Source organism: Xenia sp. Carnegie-2017, unplaced genomic scaffold (assembly GCF_021976095.1).
Source record: "Xenia sp. Carnegie-2017 unplaced genomic scaffold, XeniaSp_v1 HiC_scaffold_2, whole genome shotgun sequence".
NCBI classification, from domain to species: Eukaryota; Metazoa; Cnidaria; class Anthozoa; order Malacalcyonacea; family Xeniidae; genus Xenia; species Xenia sp. Carnegie-2017.
The window spans coordinates 1,661,438-1,683,803 of NW_025813482.1; the positions used below are offsets into that span (position 1 = coordinate 1,661,438).

A 22,366-nucleotide genomic window follows, 5' to 3' on the forward strand; every position below is an offset into this window, starting at 1 on the left:
AAGGGTTTAACTGTAACATAATACATGCGTCATTTTTAGCTGTCACTTAGCATGTAAAATGCAAGCATTATACACCTGTTTTTTTCTATTCTCTTTCTTCACGCAAGAAAAGACTCTCATAAGTTGTAGTTTGATGTGTTTGACTTAATGTAAGTAATATCAAGGTATTACAATTTATATTACAGTTCACTACTTTGACCATTGAGTTCAATAATAACTGGAGCGGCTATCTCAAGCGCGGCCTTAGATATCTGCTGACGCCAAAAAAATGGCGGATTTCGTCCGTTGCCGCTGAGATTTACCGAAATTGATCGCTTTTCCGAAAATTTCACAATTTCCCACTCCCTCCTGAGGAAAGAGAAGAAAATGTATGTGTATTTGGGATTCGTCAAGCAATTTTTTGATGAAAATCAAGGTAAAAACCTCAAATTCATAACAGCGAGTCAACTGTGGTTGTCAGTTATGTGCTACTACGAGGATGCATTTATAACTATCGACGAAAGAGCTATATGTCGGCTACACATGTATGAATGCAGATGTGCGTCGTTTTTACCAACGTCGAACTTGTTTGATCGATTAAACTCTTTAGTCTATACAAAAAGTATATCATAGTTCATCTCCACGGTTCACGAGAGAAGTTAGCTTATTTGTTATCATTGCTATTTTGCTTCTTTTCATGATGCAATGGGCAATGGCTTTTTTCGCCACAATTGTTGGATTTTTACTTGTTTCTTTAAAAAAGTAAATATTAAATCTCTGGATATTTACGGATTTTCTGTAATTGAGTTTCATATTAAATTTCAAAAAGACTCAAGTCTGCATAGGTTTGGTAAATCAAAACAAACAATATTGTATAGAAAGTACTTTAAGTAACCTTTTTGTGATGTTCTGAAGTGCAACTGCATCAAATACTTCTAAAGTTGTAGCACATTTTGATTTTGTTGTATTGATACATGAATTGGGCAAAATGCAAATAATCATCAAAACACTTATGCTTCCAATGGTGTTTATAATTCATTTGTAGTTTTAATACTTCTACCCTTCTTTTTCACTTTGTTTTGTTTTTCCTATATTTGCAAATAAGTACACAATTTGAATGATTAACACAGTTTTCACCTAAATAATAAATTTCATAAGCAGTTGGTAGTGCATTTTGTTCTCTGAGTATCCACATCTGGTGTTTTGTTCATACAAGAATGATGAAGTGCAAGTAGATATGTCATAGCAAGGCAATATAACCAAATGAATCAAATACCTATGTACTTTTATGCTAGAAGCTTAAAAGCTTTTAGAAATTATAAAGTTATTGGATTATATTAACCATATATCATCAATCTCATGAAAAGAAATAAGAAGCAAAAAATTTGTAGGAAAGCTTTGAAAAGTGAAAAACTTTTCTTTAAAAAAGTAGCAATAATGCATATGATAAATCTCCAATCTGTACTTTACTAGGTAAATAAGCTCAAACTGTTTCTTGAAACAAAAACTATAATAATGAAGAAATATACAGTACAGTAACTTTGAAAGTTTCATCACTGAATCTTTAATGCTTCAGTGTAGTGCATTAGATATTAGTAACATTTATACAACACTCAACTAAAATGTTTTGATAAAGATATGACTTGATTTAAACATAAGTTATATAAAACCCAATGGCTTATACAGTTTGATGCTTCACATCTGCATCAAGTCATCAATCTCAGTACAAATGTTTACATAGACTTTATGGCTTTCCCATTTTATATCTTTGTGAATTGACATTTCATTAAGCATCAAAACACACACAACCTTGCCATCTTTCTTTGGTTCATGAACTTTAACTTCAAAGCATTCAAGGCATCCTTAGTGAATCATTTGTCTCCATCCCTAGAATTTGACCATGATCAAATTAAATAACTCTGGATAGGGCAGACGATAAATCAATTATCTTTACAGCATTATAATTTTTTAAGACTCTGCCTGGTCAATAACATCTTCCAGTCATCTTTACTCCTTGGTCTTCCCTGCATGTTGTCAGCAAATAGAACATAACAAGCTCTGCTCCAAATCATGGGTACTCTTGGGGCTGATCATTTCGTTTTGATACTTACTCACAGAGCAAAATGTGTGCAGGGTCTTTTAGCTTTAGGAAACTATTTTGCAAATAGATGGGTAAATTTACGACTTCATGCAGACTTTAGAAAAGTATGCAGAATTTTATAAACAAAACAGGAAAACATCAGTATATTTGGCGTTCAAGTCAGTCTTAAAAATACGATCTTTAATATGTATTTTATGGCTTTTAAAGTGCATGTATAATTGCTTTTCAGTTTTCAATCGTTGACGGACTAAAAACCAAGCAACTATCTCACCTGTGAGAAGCGATATGTTCCTTTTGTGGAAACTACGACATCCAACAATTGAACGATTGAAGTGTTGACATTATAAAGAAATGCCAAAAAAGATATCGTCACAGAATATGGAACTAACGATATCGTGTTGGTTTTTGAAAAATTCTTTATAATTTACTATATACACCAGGGGGAGGTCGAGAATATTATTTTTCTGCAAAGCGATCATTTCAGCGGAAATACGTCCGTTGGCCGCCATTTTTTTGGCGACCTCGCCCCAGTAAAGATAGCCGCTCCAGTTATTATAAAACTCAATGACTTTGACGAAATATGTTATAATATGAACGAAATTTATTTATTAGCGATTACATTGATTGGATCATCAAACTTCGGGGCTTCTTCACGTTATATGAAGCGGATTGTTGGGTTTCCTGCATTTATTTGCTTGTTTTGCTCTGACAACAGAAAACAGCAAATATTCATAAATAGCTAAATACTTCTATACGTGCTTCATCAAAGTGTACACTATCTAAGTTTTTCAAGCGTCAAGTCAAAAGTACATTTGACCTTTTGCCTCTAGCCATAAGACCAACAGATTAAGATAATAACAAGATAAAACTTCCTACTTGTAGCACAAGCACAACGTGTCTAATCTCTGTTCACATGCAAGAAATACTTGAAGATTCTTTTAGTAATTACATTTGAGGAATCCAATCCATGCAACTTGTCGAAATCACCCATACAACGTACAATTCCTGCTATTTCAGTCGGTTTAATAAGAAGATTTAATTCATAAAGCTCGAAAAGATAATGAATTGATGTTTGACAGATTTCATCCATTCTTTTTGACAATGGAGCATTCACGATATTCGTTATTGGACTAAATTTGTACTGGGTAATGTGAGTACAATTGAGTACAAACTCAATTGTCATTTTTTTCATAAATTTATTCTGCGTAATGTGAGAACCAGTTGATGCCTGCTGGCCTTTATCGTTTGATTTTTTACTAGAACCCCTGTGAATTTGTTGATACCAGCTGAAGATTTTTCATTCTTTAAACGCGCGATATGACTATCTTTCTGCATGTGTGTTGTGCGCTGAAAAGGATGTTGTAAAATCCATTTAAAAAAGTCAACTAATAGCACTAAGAGGGCGACGTAGATTGATGATTGGGGCTAAATTTATGTATTCATATGTCTGTTATTATGTCTGTTATCTCTAATCAAAATTGATTTCAATTTAGTAACTAATGCAATAGAACATGCACATATGAATATTAGCCCATAATTATCAATCTTCCGCCGCCCTTGCTCTTTTTAAAATACCTTATAGCTTTAATCTCTCAACAAAATAAAGATCTCAACTTTTGAATTAGACTTAATGGAAATGTTCAAAATCATCATTAGGGTAAAAATTCATTTATAATTTTTATTCGTATATATTCTGTATAAAGCCGTTTGATTGTTTTTCCAGTAAGTTTCACTCCTACTCCAGAAAAGACATTTTTGATGGTCAAAAAGAAAACAGTTGAAAACAAAATGATACATGATTTTAATACATTGGAATTCTGGTCTCCGAACTATTATTCTTACGATTTCGTCAACGTTGGTTGAGAAAAAAACTTCAGAAATTTCATTCTCCGTTTGAAGTGAGAATAAATTCAAATGATAAAACTTATCAAAACTTGGATTTATCAAAAATGAATAAAGAAGATAATTGTAAATCATTGAGGCAAAAGGATAACACAGTAGATACGACTTACCAAGAATTGGATTTATCAAAGATAAAGAAAATAATTGTCTGTCATTGAGGCATAAGGATCATATAGTTGACTCAACTTATCAAGAATTAGATTTATCAAAGATGAATAAAGAAAATAATTATGAATCATTGAGGCCAAAGGATGATACAGTTCACTCAACTTATCAAGAATCAGATTAAACAAAGATGAATAGAGAAGATAATTATGAATCATTGAGGCCAAAGGATGATATAGTTCACTCAACTTATCAAGAATTAGATTTATCAAAGATGAATAAAGAAGATAATTATGAATCATTGAGGCCAAAGGATGATACAGTTGACACAACTTATCAAGGACGGGTAGCTCAAAAACGAATAAGGAAGATAATTATGAGTCTCTGAGAAAGAGAATAAAGAATCTGTGTACGAAGAAGTCAATGAAAGAAAAAGTTATGAGAACAGTCTTTTTTTCAAGAAGATCATAACATTATGATGTGTCATAACCAAAGTTTTGTATAATTTCAACTTCTTTTGAGGTCTTGGAGACCTTTTACTTTAAAATTTGCTGATGATTTTACTAGGGCGGGTGATACTTTGCCCATTTATTGATGTAAAGAAAAATAAAATTCACATTATGTGTCAAGAAACCGTCAAACATATTTGTATAACTTTTATTTTACATAAATCAGATCTTTTAACCTGTACAAACAGGGTACGCAATGGTTAGATTTGACTTTCTCTTGTTTGTTTGATTCAGTTTGATTTGATTTTGTGAAGATACATCATAATTTTTTATTTTCCAAGGGCATTTATCAAAACACTTTGTTCGTTCTGGACTTTTTATGTAACTATATAATGCTTAATAAAGCTTGTAAAATGTTAGTCGATTATTCAATTGCATGATAACTAGTAATCCAAATATCATAAAAAGTTTTCATCGGAAAAGACTCCATTACATAAATATGATGTGTAAATAAATACTAGACCGTCGTGTAAAACCCTATATAAGTCTCAAACTTTACATTTGCAGCGTTATATAAAAATATGAGTAAGTTTCAATCGTACTTTACTATCGATTCTTTGTAGACGTTTTCTTTCCGTTTTCCCGAGTTTTTGCTCTCGCCATTGATCGTTCTGCTTTTAACTAAACAATAAACACTAATTCTCATTTGGAATACCAATAACAATAAACTTTCTAGCAATATAACTTACCCGCTCTTGATAACGTTTTTCAAAGTGGGCCATATCAATTTCTTCTTTAGTCATCCCACGATCTTGCAAATTATTCCTTTCTTCCAAAGACATGCTAGCCATGTTATAGTGAGCTCGTATAAATGAACGATCTTCTGATCCTGTATATTTAACATCAACACAAAACTTTGCTAACATACGAAAAATTAATTGAGACGAAACTCTAGTCATCCATTGACAAGGGTAGCTACACTATGGTAATTTCAAAACAGTAATTAGTTTATGCGCACGTTCGACTTAAAATATATCGGCCAACTTTTGGACAATTTATTATTGGACTTCAAAAAACGTGTGTTTCAGGCAGTATTTTCATCAAACAGAAAATTTATTGTGGAGGTGATATTAATCTGTCCATAAAGGAGCGATAGCTTGTTTAGATACGTAAATATACGAGCATGGTTGGTTGTCGTTTCAGATCATCTTCCTAAAAACAATTTTCCCCATCCCATGACTGTTTTACTCACAGAGGAAATAATAACTGGAATCTCACCAATAGGTTTCTCAAGCTGGTCTCTAGATAGCCTGCCAATGCCACTGTCATCCAGTCTCATGTAGCCTTCTGCAAGTGAACTAAATCCAGTAATACCCCCCATTGCTGCATATGGTACATCATCACCCACAGGATGACCACGCGCCTCGCGTTCATCTTTTGTCTCAACAATTGTCTATAGAAACACAGAAAAAATATCGTAAGTATGCGAATTTACAAAAACTTTTTGGAGCCCATAATTGGGAATATGACTTAGAAAAATTACAAGCTCGTCCTGATTTCTTTAGAGATCACAATTGAATGAATGATATTCTTTAATATGTACTCCAATTTGTACAGGTGTTTTGAGCGATGCATTTCAAGCATGCATTTGTTGCAAAAGTAATCTGACATCAACATCAAAGTGATCTGATAGAACGTCAGGTGATCAGAAACACCATTATTTTGAAAATAGCTTTTTGAACACTTTATGTGCAGACATAATTAAAACGTTTATACCTTATGCGCATGAGCTGGATTCCCGCAACTACAGGTAAAAGCACTCCAAAATCTCTTGCATGAACATCCTTTTAGACATTTATAAGGCTTGCTTACAGAATGATCGTCAGAATAATGTTTACACACACAGCGAATGGGTTGGCTACCATTTAAAGGTACATAGTGGTAAGAAGAGCATCTGCAACCAGGCACACGACAAGGCAGTAATATGGGACGGTCAATAGGAATATCATCTAGATCTGTTTTATGTTGTTTGTATCTACAAGTATTGAGGAAGGCAATAAACATGAGGGTAATTACCACCGATATAGATAAAAATTCTAGCTAGTGTCTTTGATAAAACAGCAGCCTTCAGACTTGTGGAGTTGTTCAGCAAAGTTGTTGGGTAGAGCAGTGGGCAAAATTTCCAGATACTTAGGGACCGTCGAAAAATTGATAATTGGAGAGGGGGGCTTATATTCATATAGTCATAAGTTATAATCAGTAATCACAATCGATTTCAATACAATTACATCAGAACATGCAAAAATAAATATTATCCCCCAATCATCGATCTTCAATGGTCACTGAATTTCGACCAAGGCAAAGGTTTGCTGGCCTGTGTGTAAGATTTTCTAATACGAGCATAGGGATGCAGTTTTTAGTGCGAAACTGCCACAAGGTTCATGCACTAAAAATTTGAATTTCTAACATGTACAATCAAGCTAGTTGATATTCAGCTGTTTCTTATTTGACATTTTTTTTTTAATATTTACTATTTATTTTTTATATTTATTATTTTTTATTTTCTATTAACTAGTTCTGTAAGATTTTTTACATAAATAGGAGACCCTTGATATAGGGCTAACCTCTGGGTTTCCTTTTTCTTAATAATGATGTATTTACATGTTGTTCTGAAATAAAGTATTGTAAAAAAAAATCAAGGATTTCCATTTCCAAAATCAAATACGCATACCACAGTGAAACGGCGAAACCCATAAAATTCTCATACATCCACAAGGACAGCAAATCACGCATGCGTACATATTTTACAACATTCACAACCATATGCTATGAATGTTAAGGTTACGAAAAATAATATTCTAGCATTTTTAGAAATTACTACAATTTAGCTACATTCATTCTTTCAACTGTTATTTTCTGTGAATAAGTGACTACATCTTACAGCACCTCATGACAATAAATAAAACATACCATCATAAGCGTACCTGTGCCTACAAAAGCAAAGAGTTTCAGGACCAATTAATTTACAATCCAATCCCCCAGGTTCAGTCCAGCTTACGTACAGACGATTCTTCATTCTTTTGGGTAAAACAATTTTCTTGTAGTTTTCATATTGCTCTGGTGTAAACAGTTTTCCTTCATCGTCATCACCAACAATCCTATAATAATTTGGCGGCCGCAAATTACGTTGAAGTAGTAAGTAAGGGGTAAACCCTCCGAGCCTCACTTTCCCTTCCCCTCCTTCTAAGCCAATACATCGTGAAAATTTCTTTTACAAAAATTAAGCAATTTCAAAAGATTTTGTAAACGGAGTTCAATAATTACAGGAAGTCGCACCATTTAATATTACTGCACAACAGACAAACGAAACGATTTACACAAAGTATTCATGGTTTAATGATTTACATCTAAACTAAAATTACTATAGTTCTCTAAGAAATAGCAATAGTTGGGGGAAAATTTTTGTGTAAAAATGGTGGAGCAAGCAACGAAGTCTAAAAGTATCAAAGGATTTCCTACGGTACTGTACATTGTAAACCAGTGGTGTAACTGCTATGAACACTGGATGAATAGAGTCACGAGCACTCAAGCACCCTGGACGGTGTTATTTATAAAAATAAAGATAAAAAAGTAGGTTTATATACAGTACTGCTCAGAAGTAACTTAACACTGCGTTCGCATTCCATTCGCGTTTCGAAGGCGGCCGGAACGTGTCCCGAACGCGTTCCAAGAAAATTTTTGAACACATTCTGAACGCACTCCCAATAGTTCAAAAAAACTCGATACACCATGGAAATTTCCGAAATTGAACCTTTGTATAGCGAGTATAAGTGATGATTACCAATCAATGATCGGATGCGGCAATCAACGCGTTTTGATACGCATTCCACCTTAAACTGAACGCAATTGAACGCAACTGGAACGCATTTTGGACGCGTTCCGAACGCGTTTTTGGTAAACTTACTTCCAAGCAGTTATGGGCAAGTTGAAGCAGTGGATAGTTCTCATTAAAAGTCATTCGTGAATTCGTGTTCCTTGAAGTAATTTGAAAGTTCCATACTCAATTTTTCTGCAGATAAATCAAAAACCAGTTTATTTTGTTTATAACGATTATTAAGAAAATGTTTATGTTGTCTAGTTGTAAGAGTTGGGGATGTAAGTGCAATAGTGCTGGACCTCAATAGGGCTTTGGGAGCATGCTTTTATAAAAAGGTTTATTTGTAGGTTCTCAAAAATGCTATTGTAACCTTTCCACAACCCCATTTCTCTTCACATTTTGAAAAATCCCAATATTGATCTCTGGAATAACTGGGGGGACATAACCCCATCAGTCCCCACAGTCATCAACAACAAATATTTTCATAAACTACAAGGTAGATTGAAGCTTACATAAACATTTTGTATGTGTGCATATCTACAGTTGACATGGTTTTGATGATCTAATTTATGTTGTACTATATGACAGCATTCTCAAAAAATATTGCTGCACCATTTTGTATTGCACCAAAAACATCATTGCAACTATGCTAAAGCAGAGACATCTGTGAAGAAATATCAAATCAAAGCAAATTTGAATAGAAATAGTGCCTGTTTTCTAATGTAATTCATGTATAGGACAAATTATTTTTAAGATATATCCTTCCTATTAATTAAAAATCTTATTCATCTTTTATCTATAGCATTTACTGTGAAGACAGCTTCCATTAAATGGACATTTAAACAAACTATAAACAAATCTCATGTTCAAATCATGTTTGCATCAACTCCAGCACAATATGAAACATCGCTAAACTGATTTGCAGATGTTTTCTCCAATGAATGCAAAGTACATTGTTTACCACCAACCCTAACCTGCAGTTGATCATTCAATTTTATAGTTTGTTTGAGCCAGTCGGTAGAAGCTGCTCTCAATTCATCAGAAATATACACACAATATGTATGTCCATCTTTCTATCACAGAAATATTATTATAGGTGCCATTTAGGGCTAATATATCTATTGATAGATGGTGGCGAATTCACTTTGTTTGACATTTGTCACAATAAGCCTGGGCTTCACTCTTCAGTTGCAACAGAAGCACAAGCACAAGATTATCAAAACTCTCTGTTCTTCATATATGCGTTAATGCAAACGAGCACACTTATATTTATGGCTATTTTTATATTCCAAGTGTTAAGTGACTTGGCAATTGAAGCTGATTCTGGTGCACTTGACACAGGGATGATAAACAAAATTTGATATTATACAAACAAGACAGGATAGTCTTTCTAAAGCAGCTGGAAAATGTCATATACCTCAAAACCGACAGTTTTGTACTTTTGTAGGCATTGTATATACAAGATAGCTAAACACACGATGTGAACGAAGAAGTAGAACTATGAATGTCACGAATCATTACCTTCGATATTCAAGATATTGATCAATAGATGAACAAGCAGAATCATCCAGCTTAAGATGAAAACGAGTTTGGGACATCGAGAAAGTTTTATCCCCTTTCACCGACTTTTTTCCACTAAATTAAGGTTTAACATTCATAGCAACAAGACACAGCACATTCGCTTCGCCATAACAACAGTGAAAGCCGAAATGGTCAAATGGATTGAATTTGAAAATTGGGTTTGGATTAAGATAAGAGGTTAATCTGTTGAGCAAACCGTCAGTCAATCTTGTACAACAATAGTAATATTTTTGTCATTAAACTTGCCATTTATGAAGCCAAATGATTCTTATAAAAAAGTGAAAAGCCTGTTGTTAAGACTGCAGTGTCTTAATTTACAATGATAATTTTGGATTGCAGCTCCACAGGATTAAGAATAACATTTGCACGCATGATATAATTTGATTGACATTTATGCAATTAACTCTATTTAGTAATTACAGGGAAGTTGGTGTTGAGTTTTGTATAAACATTCATAGCAATGCGATTCAAGTACGTGGTTAACCGGCAAGAAGTGACTAATTGTTAATTTACATATACGATTCTGCGTTGCACGCTTTCACTCTGAAGTTGGTTTTCCATATGGCAATGGCTACAATGCTCTTCTTCCCTCATAATTTCCAAAGCCAAATCTACTCTACACGGAGAAACAGTGAATTTAAAGAACTGAGTTAAACGTTAGTATTTTCTAAGTCACGTCTCAATTAAAACATCCCTAACTGTTAACTAAGATCAGATCAAAATTATAGCATTCTTAAATCTCAACTATATCATCAACATGAACGAAAAAATTCCGTCAAATCATTCATGTGAAGAGCAGGTTTGAACAGCTGTCATAAGATGACTACAGTTTTGGTCAGTAGCAAGATACATTGTATAATTTGTATTGTCCTGACCTAAACATTGGAAACAAAGAGATTAAAAAACCAGGGGTCGTTGTCAGTGTTTTATGAAGATTTAATAATGAATTTGAACAAAAATGACGCTAAAGTTGTGAAAATGCCAAAATAGAAAGGTATTATCAGTCAGAGCAGTTTTGCAACTGAAAACAAACAAAATTCCCGAGAAAAACCACTTTTGTCACATGATCCAGAATAAACTCTCCATAGTTCAAACGACTGATTATAGAAAATAGAATAAATACCCATCCAGCAAAATGGACACAAACTACTCTTTTTACACAACTGTTATTTATATGTACATTTATTGGGTTAGTAATTTTCTCTCTACATTTTCTTCATGATGGCAAAAAATATCCAGTGCAAGGCGTGCGTTTTTTTTGGAAATATGTTGAAAGATACCACAATCCACTCCAAAGTCTTCTTCAGCAAAAATATCCGTAACTGCTAAACATGGGCCAGTTTTCTTCTTCCGGCAGACTTGAAACAAACTAATGGCTTGCGAATACTCTCAACGGGCAACCGTTTAAGCATCAATCAATCTGCGATATATTCATACCAAGCGATCTTTTGTGAGCACGTTCAATGTCTCCTCAGTTAACATTCTAAAAGTAAAAATATACATGAAATTGTGACTTGAATTTGCTTGAGATGGTAAGAATGGCCTAGTAAGTTCATGTGCTGGTACAATATACTTCTTATTTTCAAACATTATATTAAACCCTCCAAACTAAAGCTCACCTTAGTGCATAGTTCGGTACATTCTTAGAAAACAACGCGAAAAGTTGATAGGTATCATTTCTGATCGCATAAGCTTTGTGGTCAGCAGCACAATAGTATGTCTCCATGGCATTATGGGTAAAATCCAGGTCAATATATTCGGGTAAAGGTTTGACAGTCTGTGGAGTGGGAAACAGCGAACCAACGACTGACTTATAGAATGATGTTAAAAGCGATTTACGACGAGTTCTTGTTAAATCTATAGAAAGGAGACAAGTCTTTTGGCCTGCAATCTCTGAAGATGACTACCGCTAAGGTTGTCGAAACGTCAGTCTACATCAATACCAACAGTCCTTCTCAGGACACTATTAACCTAGACGATCTTCATCCACAAACATGTTACGATACTCCCGGGTTAAAACCACTTACTATAAAATTACTGATGTAATTGAGTAATTGGTGAAAGAACCACATTGGTGAAAGACCCACATTGGTTAAAGACCCACATGCAAACTTTTGTCCGTCAATTTACAAGACGTGCAACGACATACATAGCTAATCATACAAAGACATTGAGTTTATCGGCATCATGGTGGAAAGAATGCCTGCAATTGTCAACAGGCAAGCAGCTCTGAATTAAATGCAAGACTAACAACTTTTGCTTTGAGTCAAAGACGTTTTCAACCTCATACCTTCGTTTGCTTTATTATTAAGTGAATGTACACCACCGGGAAAGACGCTACACAAACACTTTCGTTCGTCGGTGTTCACTAAAATAAATCTGAAAAAGAAAAACCACACTTTCCTTGAATGAAAAATCTTCTCATTCTTCTTTCATATGAGCCATATATCTTTCTCTTTATTAAAACCAAACTAATAAATATTAAATTACATCAGTAAATTTCCCCCAATGGTTCACTAGAGAAATTTTTCACATTCAAATGTAAACGTATTTCCACATTCATGTACGTTTTTCTGGGCTTCCTAATGCCAGAAACCTTTATTCAACGGGGCTTTTACAAGTGGCAAAACCATGCATGTTTGAAAAAACAATTGCTATAACTTCTGTTCAAAGACTCGAGTAACACCGAAAGAAGAGACTAGAAGAATACTGACTGACTAAACATTGGGGAAGATAATATGGTGGTATTTCTTCGAAATGGTCAAACATAAAAGGTTTATTTAGTAAGTGAAGAAAATATGACAAAACATACCCAAGAACACCGTTATCCAATGACATTGAAGGGGTCAAATTCCTTGGATGCGAGAGCAAACATTGTTTAACATTATCGATGGCAGGATTCCAGTAATTGAACAAAAACTATACAAACGTTCATTGAAAATACTATTAAATAGTTATTTAAACGAGAATAAAATACTTGAAAAATACCATAGTATTTCTTGTAAGTATAAGAACTTTTAATTAATACCTTCTCCTCAATTTCTAGTAAACTTGGATTTGGCCCACAAATAACGCAAATCTCGACACCCTCCACAATCTACAGAAAGTAAACCAAATACTATGCACAGCCTTGACACTGCTTGATTTATGTTCGGCAAAGGAGGAGGAAAAATCATATCTCATGTTTACAGATGCAAGTCATGATAACAGAACTTGCAGCCGTGGCAAAAAAAACGTGGAAATAAACTATATAATATGGTTGATTGTAAGCAATATAAATATTCTACACCTGAAAAGTTGCGAGTCTGTGAGCAACCTATAAATACATGAAAGGATATTTGACAACAGCAAAAAATCCACGATAAAATCTCATGCTAACTCAAAACAGTTCTGAATAAAATCTTATTTGACTTCAATTGGTTTAGTTTAACAATCCCGTGAAAAGAAACGTCTATTCTTTGTTATACGTGCTACAAACGTATACTGTGTACATATACATACAAGACAAGTAAAAACGTGTGCCCAACAAAGAGTCTTCACACCTTTGGGCTGCCTTGTGGAAGAAAAATCGGAATGTCTCTTGAGGAGCATTCCGGCTGAGACGTAATCAATAGCGATAATAAAACCAATTCTGTACTGCTTAGATCCCACCTAAAATTTGTAAGAAAAAATATATAAGAATTTACCATGAATACAATAAACAAAGGATTGTTTTATGACCACAAAAGTAATGTTACTGGGATTTCAGTGAAGCTATGTTGTGTTTATTCCTACCACCGTCCTGAAGCAACAGCTACTTTTCCCATGACCAAAAGACAACCAAACTCGCTATTTACGGCTTCCACAAAAGCATCAAGATACTCCTGTAGAACAAAGCAATGCTACTTCAAAACCTCAAAATGTTTTTAGTTGAAAATCATCGAACGCTAGACACCATAGGAGAAGATTACGAAAACACAACGTGAACCTTGTGAAACTGAAAATAATCCTGTTTAGAAAACTCAACTGGAGCCCATTTAGAGAACTCAGCTACATTTTAATTGACGAGCCAAACTGAAACTAATTGGGAAAACAGAACTAGAACTTATTTCCACTAGAAAGCATTTTGAGAAACAAACTTGAAGTTAATAGGACAACACAACTAGAACTTAGCTAATATGACAGCCTAACTAGAAGCCAGTCGCAGAAAACCAGCAAGGACTCATTGGGAGAACCCAACTAGACGCCATTATGTAAGTAAGTTGAAGAAACTCGCGTCTATCACGTTAATTACAAAATAAGTCACATTTCACTAAATGTAAAATTACTTTTCAATCCACCTGTAAAACGGCCACATCCATACAAAGTATGACATCAACAGCCAGTGTAAGATAACCACAGAGATCGCTGCCTTCCATAATGCGATCGAAAACGCTATAACAGACCTGCAACAGTTTCAAATCGTGCTCTTTTATATGAGCAAAAAATACATTTGCGCTTGACATATAGTTTGTAAACCTTAAAATTACGACGAATTATCTAAAATACTAATACAGTATTTGATAAAACTTATAAATTTTAGACAAAAAAATTAAGAAATACTTTAAAGTTACATTTCCTGTTAATATCTCTAGAAGATGAATTTAGGGCGAATATGCACGTACGGGATTAAATTTTTGAGTCAAATTCATCTGAATAACTTTATCATGAGATTTTGCTCTAAATATCAGCCGATAAAGGATTTCGTATATTACACTTATTTTTCAAATTAATATTACCCGAAGATCTCGTTTTAGTTTTTCCACATTTTGTGTAGCAGTTACTGCATTTGAACCGACATGAAGAACCTGCAAAAAACAAACTACATGTTAGAATGAATTACATAATCACTGTAATGTAGAGTGAATATATTAATACAACGGTTTTTAGCATATATAAGCGTGATCTTATAAAATATTTTTGAAAAACTTTAAGACTAAATAGTTAACACATCTTCACAGTGCTGATCCACACTAGGAAAGCAAGCCCGTAATTTACTCGAACAAAGCAATTATTTTTGGGTTCAATTACTGAAAAAACATTGAACCAGTGGAGTGCTGGCAGGGGGAGGGGGAAGGGGGTTGTAGCCCTCAGCTGTCTATTTTTGGGAGGCGTGTAATATTTTTACTATAAATTGAAAAGACGTATTTGAAATCATTCGGTTTGTATGATTTCACTTCCAAAAACCTAGGAAATGGCATTTTAGAGCTTCTTAATTTAAAAATTTTCCAGAGAAGCATGGTACCCCCAAGCATGACTCGCGCCTTTGGTGCTCGGCCCAGGCCTTTGGCCCTTGTTTTTTAAGGTCTATATTTGCCCCGCGCCCCTCTCCTTGAGAACTTGTTCCATTCATATACTTGCGCGATAATTTTCGTTTAACACAAAAGATCGGGTATGTCATGTAGCTACTTTACTTACTCCAACAAGCTACCCCATATCTTACCATTGCATTGTAAATGAGATCCAGAAAATTTATCGTGTGAAAGTCACTGGAGTCATCATTGGACGTCACCAAGATAAGAATTACACTAAAAAAATAAATAGATTTTGTTTATCTCTAACTTACAACACGATCATCATTGGACGTCACCAAGATAAGAATTACACTAAAAAATAAATAGATTTTGTTTATCTTTAACTTACGACACGATGAGAGGCGTTGCTGGCTAGCAAGTTTGGTTAGACTATGTAAATTTCAGATAATTAACATAACATTTTTCTTTAGAAATTTGCTGTTGCACAGCGAGTGAATATTTACATGGCACGACCACTTGTGACCTAGCTACGTAACTTGACATAATGACAATGCAAGCACGTGAAAGGCGACCATGACCAATCTCGTTCCGAGGATCTTTTCCTACGCTTGCTCTCCCCAGGGTCATTTTTAACAACCCTAAAATGGCCTTGGGGAAAACAAGGCTAGGAAAAGACCAAAGGAACGAGGTTGGACCATGACGTGATCAATGAACTGACGTATGGACCGCTATTTTAATATATCCTTGATATCCCTTGATATTCCTTAATATTCCTTAAAGCATGTATTTTCGACAAGAACTTTGACCTAATAACGTGAAATATCTCATTTAAAGTGAAATTTGTCAAGTTACCTGTCGTGAAACATTTTCCATACAACTTTTGCATCTCCCTCTGTGATTGTATTCAGAAGTTTGACATCTTGATTTCGTGCAAACATGTGAACTCCATTTAATGAGCCCAAAACAGGAAATGGCAACTTTAGAAAGTTGAAGAAATTGTTTAGGTGAGACTGCCATTGTTGTTCATTGTGGTTTATTTTTCCTAGCTTTCAAATTAATAGTTTAAACGAAGCATAAATGAAAACGTCAGGCAACTAACTAAAGCTCTCACTGAGATGCACACAGACCAAAAAACATTTTAGTTAGTTTTTAGTTAATAAGTAAAGAACAGTGTGAACAATATGTTTTCAAATTTTATAGCTATAGTACTTTTAAAAAATATTTGCCCATTAAAGGCAAATATGCACAACTCTTTTTCAACCTTTAAAAGTCAATAATTATTAAATGGACAACAAGTGCTATAAGTTATTAATTTTGATTTGGTTAGAGTAATAGCAATTGTTTTCCCTAAATGGAAAATTTGTCTTGCATAAGGGAATGTGCACTTAAAATTCTTAGCTTTCCCTTTATGCACACTTTTATGTTCGTAAACTATCTTTCTTGATATTTATTATGAAAATAAAGTATTTTGTGATCAATTTTTGCAAATATCATCAATAACATTAAATCTCATTTTCATGGTAACTAAGAAAACCTTGTGTTATTTGTCAACCCCCCTCTCCCCCACACCCCTAATGCAAGTGTGTACACAAAGCTGTATCATTGCCATCATTGGCACCTTAGTTCTTTCATTTAGATGAACACAACTATGTTCTTTTTTTAATTCAAATTTAAGGGTTCAAATAATTCATAGCCAACCAAGGACCACAGAACAGGGGGTAGGCCCTTTCCACAATAAAAAAATATGCTCCATGACAGCTGACTAAACATAATTTCTAATACATGAAGTACGCCTAAATGAGACTAGAAGTGTTTTAACTGGTTTTAACAAGTAACACTTTTACTGCCAGTCTGCAATACATATAACAAAGTCAGTAAATAAATATAGAAACTTTTAAAACCATCATAAACTCCAAATGTAGTCAGTACCTTTAATTTGCATTTCCTTTAGAGTGTTTACCTGAGGAAGATCACCTTTAGTTCTCGTAAACAAAGGAATTCCACCTTCAGCCGTCAAGGCAACCAAATAAGACGCCATCTTGCTTTCGATCCATGCGCATGCGTCAAGCTTTTTCAAAAATTCTGTAAACTAAAACAAGAGAACAAAGAGGACAGTCATCACACTTTCAAGTCGAGCTAAAACATTGCAGCCATCATCAAAAACTCTGATTTTAACAAAATCTAAAGATGATTTACTGTGGGGATTTGAAAGCTTTTCAAACGCTTTCATGTCAAAATATATCCCTAACTCAAAGACGCAAACTATGTTCGCTGTCAAAAATTTGCAAAAATAGTCAATCATCGATATCTAACATTTAGTAAAACGTTTAGTAAATGTATTTCATAACAGCACACAAACCCCATCCATTGCACTGAATGCTAAATGAAAATTATTTATTCTTTGACGGCGACATGTTATTTTATGAGTTGCAATCTTGTTGACATCTGAGATGAGTTCTGACTGTTCTGATGTATCATATTTCGGTTTTAACAATATCGTCATGCAGTTTTCCTCTGTTTTACAAAAACTCAACTTTTTCAAATTTATTATCCTCTTAAAAAAATTTGGGACAACAAGAAATTGCAGTTACTTAATTATTGCACGTCGACAAACAAAATCAGCATTGAGCATTTTCCAGTCATTTTTGCATGTGAATCGATCGTTGTCTACTTGAATATAGTCCGTGAGAGAAAATTCATAATTAGTGTGTAAGTCTGTCGAGGTCAAACTGAAAAGAAAATTACGTAAAATTAAGTAATTTCCTGAAATCTCGACTCTAGTCAAGTCAATTTAAAACGCCAATTCGACCAATTGAAGAAATCTCAATCTTGCTGATTTTTTCCATGATTTTTGTACTATAATTTTACCTAATGGCTATTCCGTACGCTCAAAGAGCATGTTACTAACACAACACAATACTATAATTTAAAGTGCTTGTATAATGGTCAGGGAAGTAACTCCTTTGGATTATTTAACTGATTTTATTTTAAGAACACTTAAGAAATAAAAGATATTTACTGTGTTTGCACGGGCTTATGCAAACCGAGGAGACCTTTGGGAGAACTCGAAAGTAGATCAGTGCAAGGCCGAGACCGAAGGTCGAGGGTTGCACCGGCTCGAGAGTTCTCACAAACGCCTCCGCGAGCTTGTTTTCTTCGAGATACTACATCTCACTTGCTTACGATCGAATTTAAAACTCATGCAAATTCTATTCCTACAAATGTCGAGTGTTTCTTGGCAACAAATGATAACAAACCACTTTCGACCAATAAGAGAGTGAGTTAAATATACAGATGGCTGGTGGTCGTCCAACTTGATTTCAGCTGTGACTTCAGTGTGAGAATGGCGTGCGTTACGAAAGCTGTCAGTTTTACTTTTATTTTGCTAGCAATAGGTGTATCTCATTGTGAAAGCATATTTTGTTATACTGACAGCTATTGTAAATCTGTATCATTGTTTTATAGAAAATGTTGTAATTTCAAATGTAAATACAATTGCGACACTTGTTACTCAAAGAGCGATTGCTTTGGCTCACAAGGTTGTTGCTCAGATTGGAAATGTTCGTATAATTGCTTTGGAAAAGCTTGCACATTTAACTCAGACTGTGCTCCAGGGGAATGCTGTGGTTCTGATCATCGTTGTAAGTATGGCAGTTGTTTAATGAACACTCGTAGTATGGACAGTTGCTATCATGATAGCGATTGCTCAATAGGAAAATCCTGTTGCCCTGATCAGAAATGTTCGTATAGTTGCTTTGGAGAAGCTTGCACATTTAACTCAGACTGTGCTCCAGGGAAATGTTGTGGTTCTGATCATCGTTGTAAGTATGGCAGCTGTCGGATTAAAACTACAACTCGTAGTTGTTCATATGGTGATTGCAAAAGTCATACTGGTCTTGCTGCCTGGATTATCGCCGTCATTGTGATCAGTATTATTGCGATTATCGTAATACCCGTTGCAATTGCAATATTTTTTTGTTGTTGTGCTGCTACTGCAGCAACATCTTCTACACGACGTGTTCAGCGTGGCGTGATAGTTATTGCACCTTCTACAACTGGAACTACAGTCGTATAAAGGAAGCAACAACAGAATCAGCAATACTTTATGTCACAAGCAACATATCCTCAAGCTCAAACTTATCCCAATCAACCGCCACCACCATATCAACACTCTCAACATCTAACTGTAGTCGGAATGCCATCCCAGTTGGTAGAAAAACAATAAACTGCCCATCTTAGATAAGCTTTACAAAAGTTTTCTCTGTGAGTTAGGAGACTTAAACGCAAAACTTTACTTACGTAAACATTTTGCTTGTAAAATTTCCACATATATAGTGCCTTAGATAGCTAGTGGTGCCTCGTTAAAAAACATAATGATAAAATTTTAACTGTTATAACTACACAAATATTAACAAGCTAAACCATTTCAGGGAAAATTAATAAATAGACATAGCACTTTTAATGCTTAACACTTGAACTTTCTGTAATGCATGTTTTTCAAATCGAACATTTGTAAATAAATGTTTTTCAGTTTCACTAATTTTTGAGTTGATTTGTTATTTCCTGATCTAATACAAAAAAAACTTGAAAAATTTCTTTAAAGTCTCAGTGAAAATGTCATAAACCTTTCAATGTACGTAATTTTGAGTTTTATGCACAATATATGATCAATAATTCAATACCAAGTATTGCCAACACTTTTAATTATACTGTCCTCACAAATGATAATTTTTATGAATTTTTATTGATCTAACATGTTACGAATAACAAGTGGTAAGTATCCGAGTTTGCGGTGCAACTTTGCTGAAGACGAAAACATATTGCAATGCAGTGTACATTTGTAGAAGCTAGTGCTATGTTTTAATTATTGACAAAACAACTATAATGTGGTAAAAGGTATTGAAAATTTTATACGAGAAAATCAATTCAAACATCAACTTGAAGCTTCGAGCCATGAGAGTTGTTTGGAGAAGAAAGATAAAAATAGTTCATTTTGAAAAAGCTAAGGATTTATAGATTATTCTACTAGATTACTAGTTAGTTCTTTTCACTTAGATTGAATGGAGAAATTCTTATAATTCTTATTTCAACTTTTGACAGTCCCACAAATGACCATTTCTAAGTTTGGGCAAACATTTTACCGAGTGAAACAGCCGTTCACCATACTTTAATCCAGAGCAAGTTAGTGGTGATTTAAAAGCATAATAAATACCAGACTATAAGCTCTTATTCACAGCTACCCATAAAAGAACTTCCCAGATGTTAACGCTGTTAATTATTGATCGTATTTTGATTAACGATAAAATTTTTATGGGAAAACATTTAAAACAAATTTGGTATTTTTCCATTCTTTAATTAAGTTTAATTTGATGTCGTGTTTCCTTTATCCATGCAGCAAGTCATAATTACGTTTTAGATTAATTAACTATTCTTGCCTGCCCAGAATGCAAAAGTATTGTCAAAAGTCAGCCTTGAAAATAATGGTTGACATGTCAATCACCAATGACATAAAAAGCTATTTGTCAGCCATTTTTCAAGACTTGATTTCATGAATCTGAAAAATAGAGCAGCACTGCCATTCAAACTATGTTTTAGCACTGTCTTTTACAATCTTTATTGATGGTTGACGTATTGTATAATGTAGGAGAGGAAGTATATACACAATAGAGAATGCACTCACTAAAAAAATCTGTTGCATTCACTACCTCTGCACGAAATCTAAAACAGCTTTTTGAGAATGGCAACAGAGCCAAAACAAGCAGCTGCAAGTGCAATCAAAACAAACCTTGACTATAAAAAGAATGCGAATTTATGTAACCAGAACCATTTGAGTATAAAAAGTTTAATTGGTGACATTTGAACAGTATGTCTTTTAAAATTGCTGTTGTCTTTGTGATAATTTATATCTTTGGAGTGTTATGCTCAACTGACAGAAAACAAAATGTTAAAACAGCACAGGTAAAGTGGTAAATGTATATGTAACAACTTTATTAATTTCTTAATCAAAAGAGGCATAGATCTCTAGAAGCAATTTTTTGAGATTATGCAATATATGAAGGCTCGAAATGAAGAAATAGCAGAAGCTGGTCCTTTTATCAAACGAGGATGTCTTCTTTTTGATTATCAGCTTTTAAAACTCTCTCTCAATATCCTCTTCAACTTAAGAGGTCTTAAACTGCCACCACTTTGCACGCACGAATCGTCAAGCCTCAATTACAATGTTTCCCATTGTATCCAAGAGATTTCATTCTCGAAATATTGTGTAGATTCAAACTATTTGTCACGAAACAACGATAAAAATCATTATTTTGAAATACATTCATATAGAACGTACGTAGCATGTATAATCATCATCTTTGATCTCATTCATTGTTGGAAAAATTTATAGTCATTATTTCATTCAACCAACTTCCTCACAAGCGAAAAAAATAGATAAACGCACCAAGATCATACTATATTAACTAAAAAACATTTTGTTATTACTTAAATAAAATATTTTGCTGGTGACGATGACAACAAGCAAAAAAATTACCCTCATGCTGTAATTTTATTTTGCATTTTTGGCAATGATTGTCCCGGTGGCGGTGCAAGAATGTGCTGTACTTGGAGATGTTTCCCACGATTTGTCCCCGTGGCAGTGCAAGAATGTGCTGTTCTTGGAGATGTTTCCCACGATTTAGTTACAAAAAACCTTTTTGTCTTTTTGTATAACTATTGTCCTGGAGATATATGAAAAACTGCTAATATTATTATTTTGAAGACAATAAATAAGTAATAAGAATTAATGACAGAAATGTTTGCAAATGCCGAACATAAAATAGATGACATTGATAATGATAGGCTTTGATAGCTAAGTATAGTTACTATCATGGAGAAAATGATGACACAGTAGACAACATTGATGTATAGTATATGGCATTGATGTATAGTATATGGCATTGATGTATAGTAGCTGGCATTGATGTATAGTAGACAACAGTGATGATACGGTATATCATTTTGATAATAGAGCAGATTAAAAGTGATGATAGTGAATAGAAAACAACAATGTAAAATAGATGACTGCGATGATAACTTGTTTGAAATTTAATTTTCAATT

At 34.0% G+C, this 22,366-nt stretch overlaps 2 protein-coding genes across 4 annotated transcripts; both read right to left on the reverse strand.

Moving 5' to 3' along the window:
• Positions 1-3,141: 3,141 nt before the first annotated feature.
• LOC124440009 (protein FAM221A-like) lies at positions 3,142-10,103 on the reverse strand. Of its 2 annotated transcripts, XM_046990326.1 has the most exons (7): positions 9,935-10,103; positions 7,521-7,694; positions 6,313-6,571; positions 5,815-5,989; positions 5,286-5,425; positions 5,139-5,217; positions 3,142-3,427 (listed from the first exon to the last, which is right to left on the reverse strand). In XM_046990326.1, exons 1-6 carry the CDS (start codon positions 10,009-10,011, stop codon positions 5,143-5,145), a joined length of 900 nt encoding a protein of 299 aa, XP_046846282.1. In that variant the 5' UTR covers positions 10,012-10,103; the 3' UTR covers positions 3,142-3,427; positions 5,139-5,142. The 2 variants fall into 2 exon arrangements, with proteins under 2 accessions (XP_046846282.1, XP_046846280.1); XM_046990324.1 differs by lacking the exon at positions 3,142-3,427 and having other exon boundaries at positions 4,731-5,217.
• An 809-nt stretch (positions 10,104-10,912) lies between these two features.
• Positions 10,913-17,694, reverse strand: LOC124440620 (protein fuzzy homolog). 2 transcript variants are annotated; one of them, XM_046991024.1, is made up of 14 exons: positions 17,627-17,694; positions 17,228-17,356; positions 16,120-16,244; positions 15,456-15,540; positions 14,752-14,820; positions 14,314-14,418; positions 13,769-13,857; positions 13,537-13,645; positions 13,284-13,310; positions 13,023-13,091; positions 12,807-12,913; positions 12,285-12,373; positions 11,614-11,851; positions 10,913-11,477 (listed from the first exon to the last, which is right to left on the reverse strand). In XM_046991024.1, exons 1-14 carry the CDS (start codon positions 17,633-17,635, stop codon positions 11,426-11,428), a joined length of 1,302 nt encoding a protein of 433 aa, XP_046846980.1. In that variant the 5' UTR covers positions 17,636-17,694; the 3' UTR covers positions 10,913-11,425. The 2 variants fall into 2 exon arrangements, with proteins under 2 accessions (XP_046846980.1, XP_046846982.1); XM_046991026.1 differs by lacking the exon at positions 17,627-17,694 and having other exon boundaries at positions 17,197-17,294.
• Between the last annotated feature and the right edge of the window lie 4,672 nt (positions 17,695-22,366).

Bases quoted from the DNA above. Each gene is read 5' to 3' on its own strand.
- LOC124440009 (XM_046990326.1), bottom strand. From the start codon at position 10,011: ATGTCCCAAACTCGTTTTCATCTTAAGCTGGATGATTCTGCTTGTTCA. The intron at 6,572-7,520 runs GTACGCTTATGA...CAATACTTGTAG, and splicing joins CTTTGCTTTTGTAGGCACAG to ATACAAACAACATAAAACAG. The intron at 5,990-6,312 runs GTATAAACGTTT...GTGTTTCTATAG, and splicing joins ATCCAGCTCATGCGCATAAG to ACAATTGTTGAGACAAAAGA.
- LOC124440620 (XM_046991024.1), bottom strand. The intron at 13,311-13,536 runs GTGTGAAGACTC...ATGTATTTATAG, and splicing joins TTCCACAAGGCAGCCCAAAG to GTTGCTCACAGACTCGCAAC. The intron at 12,374-12,806 runs GTATGTTTTGTC...TTTCTTTTTCAG, and splicing joins TTGGATAACGGTGTTCTTGG to ATTTATTTTAGTGAACACCG.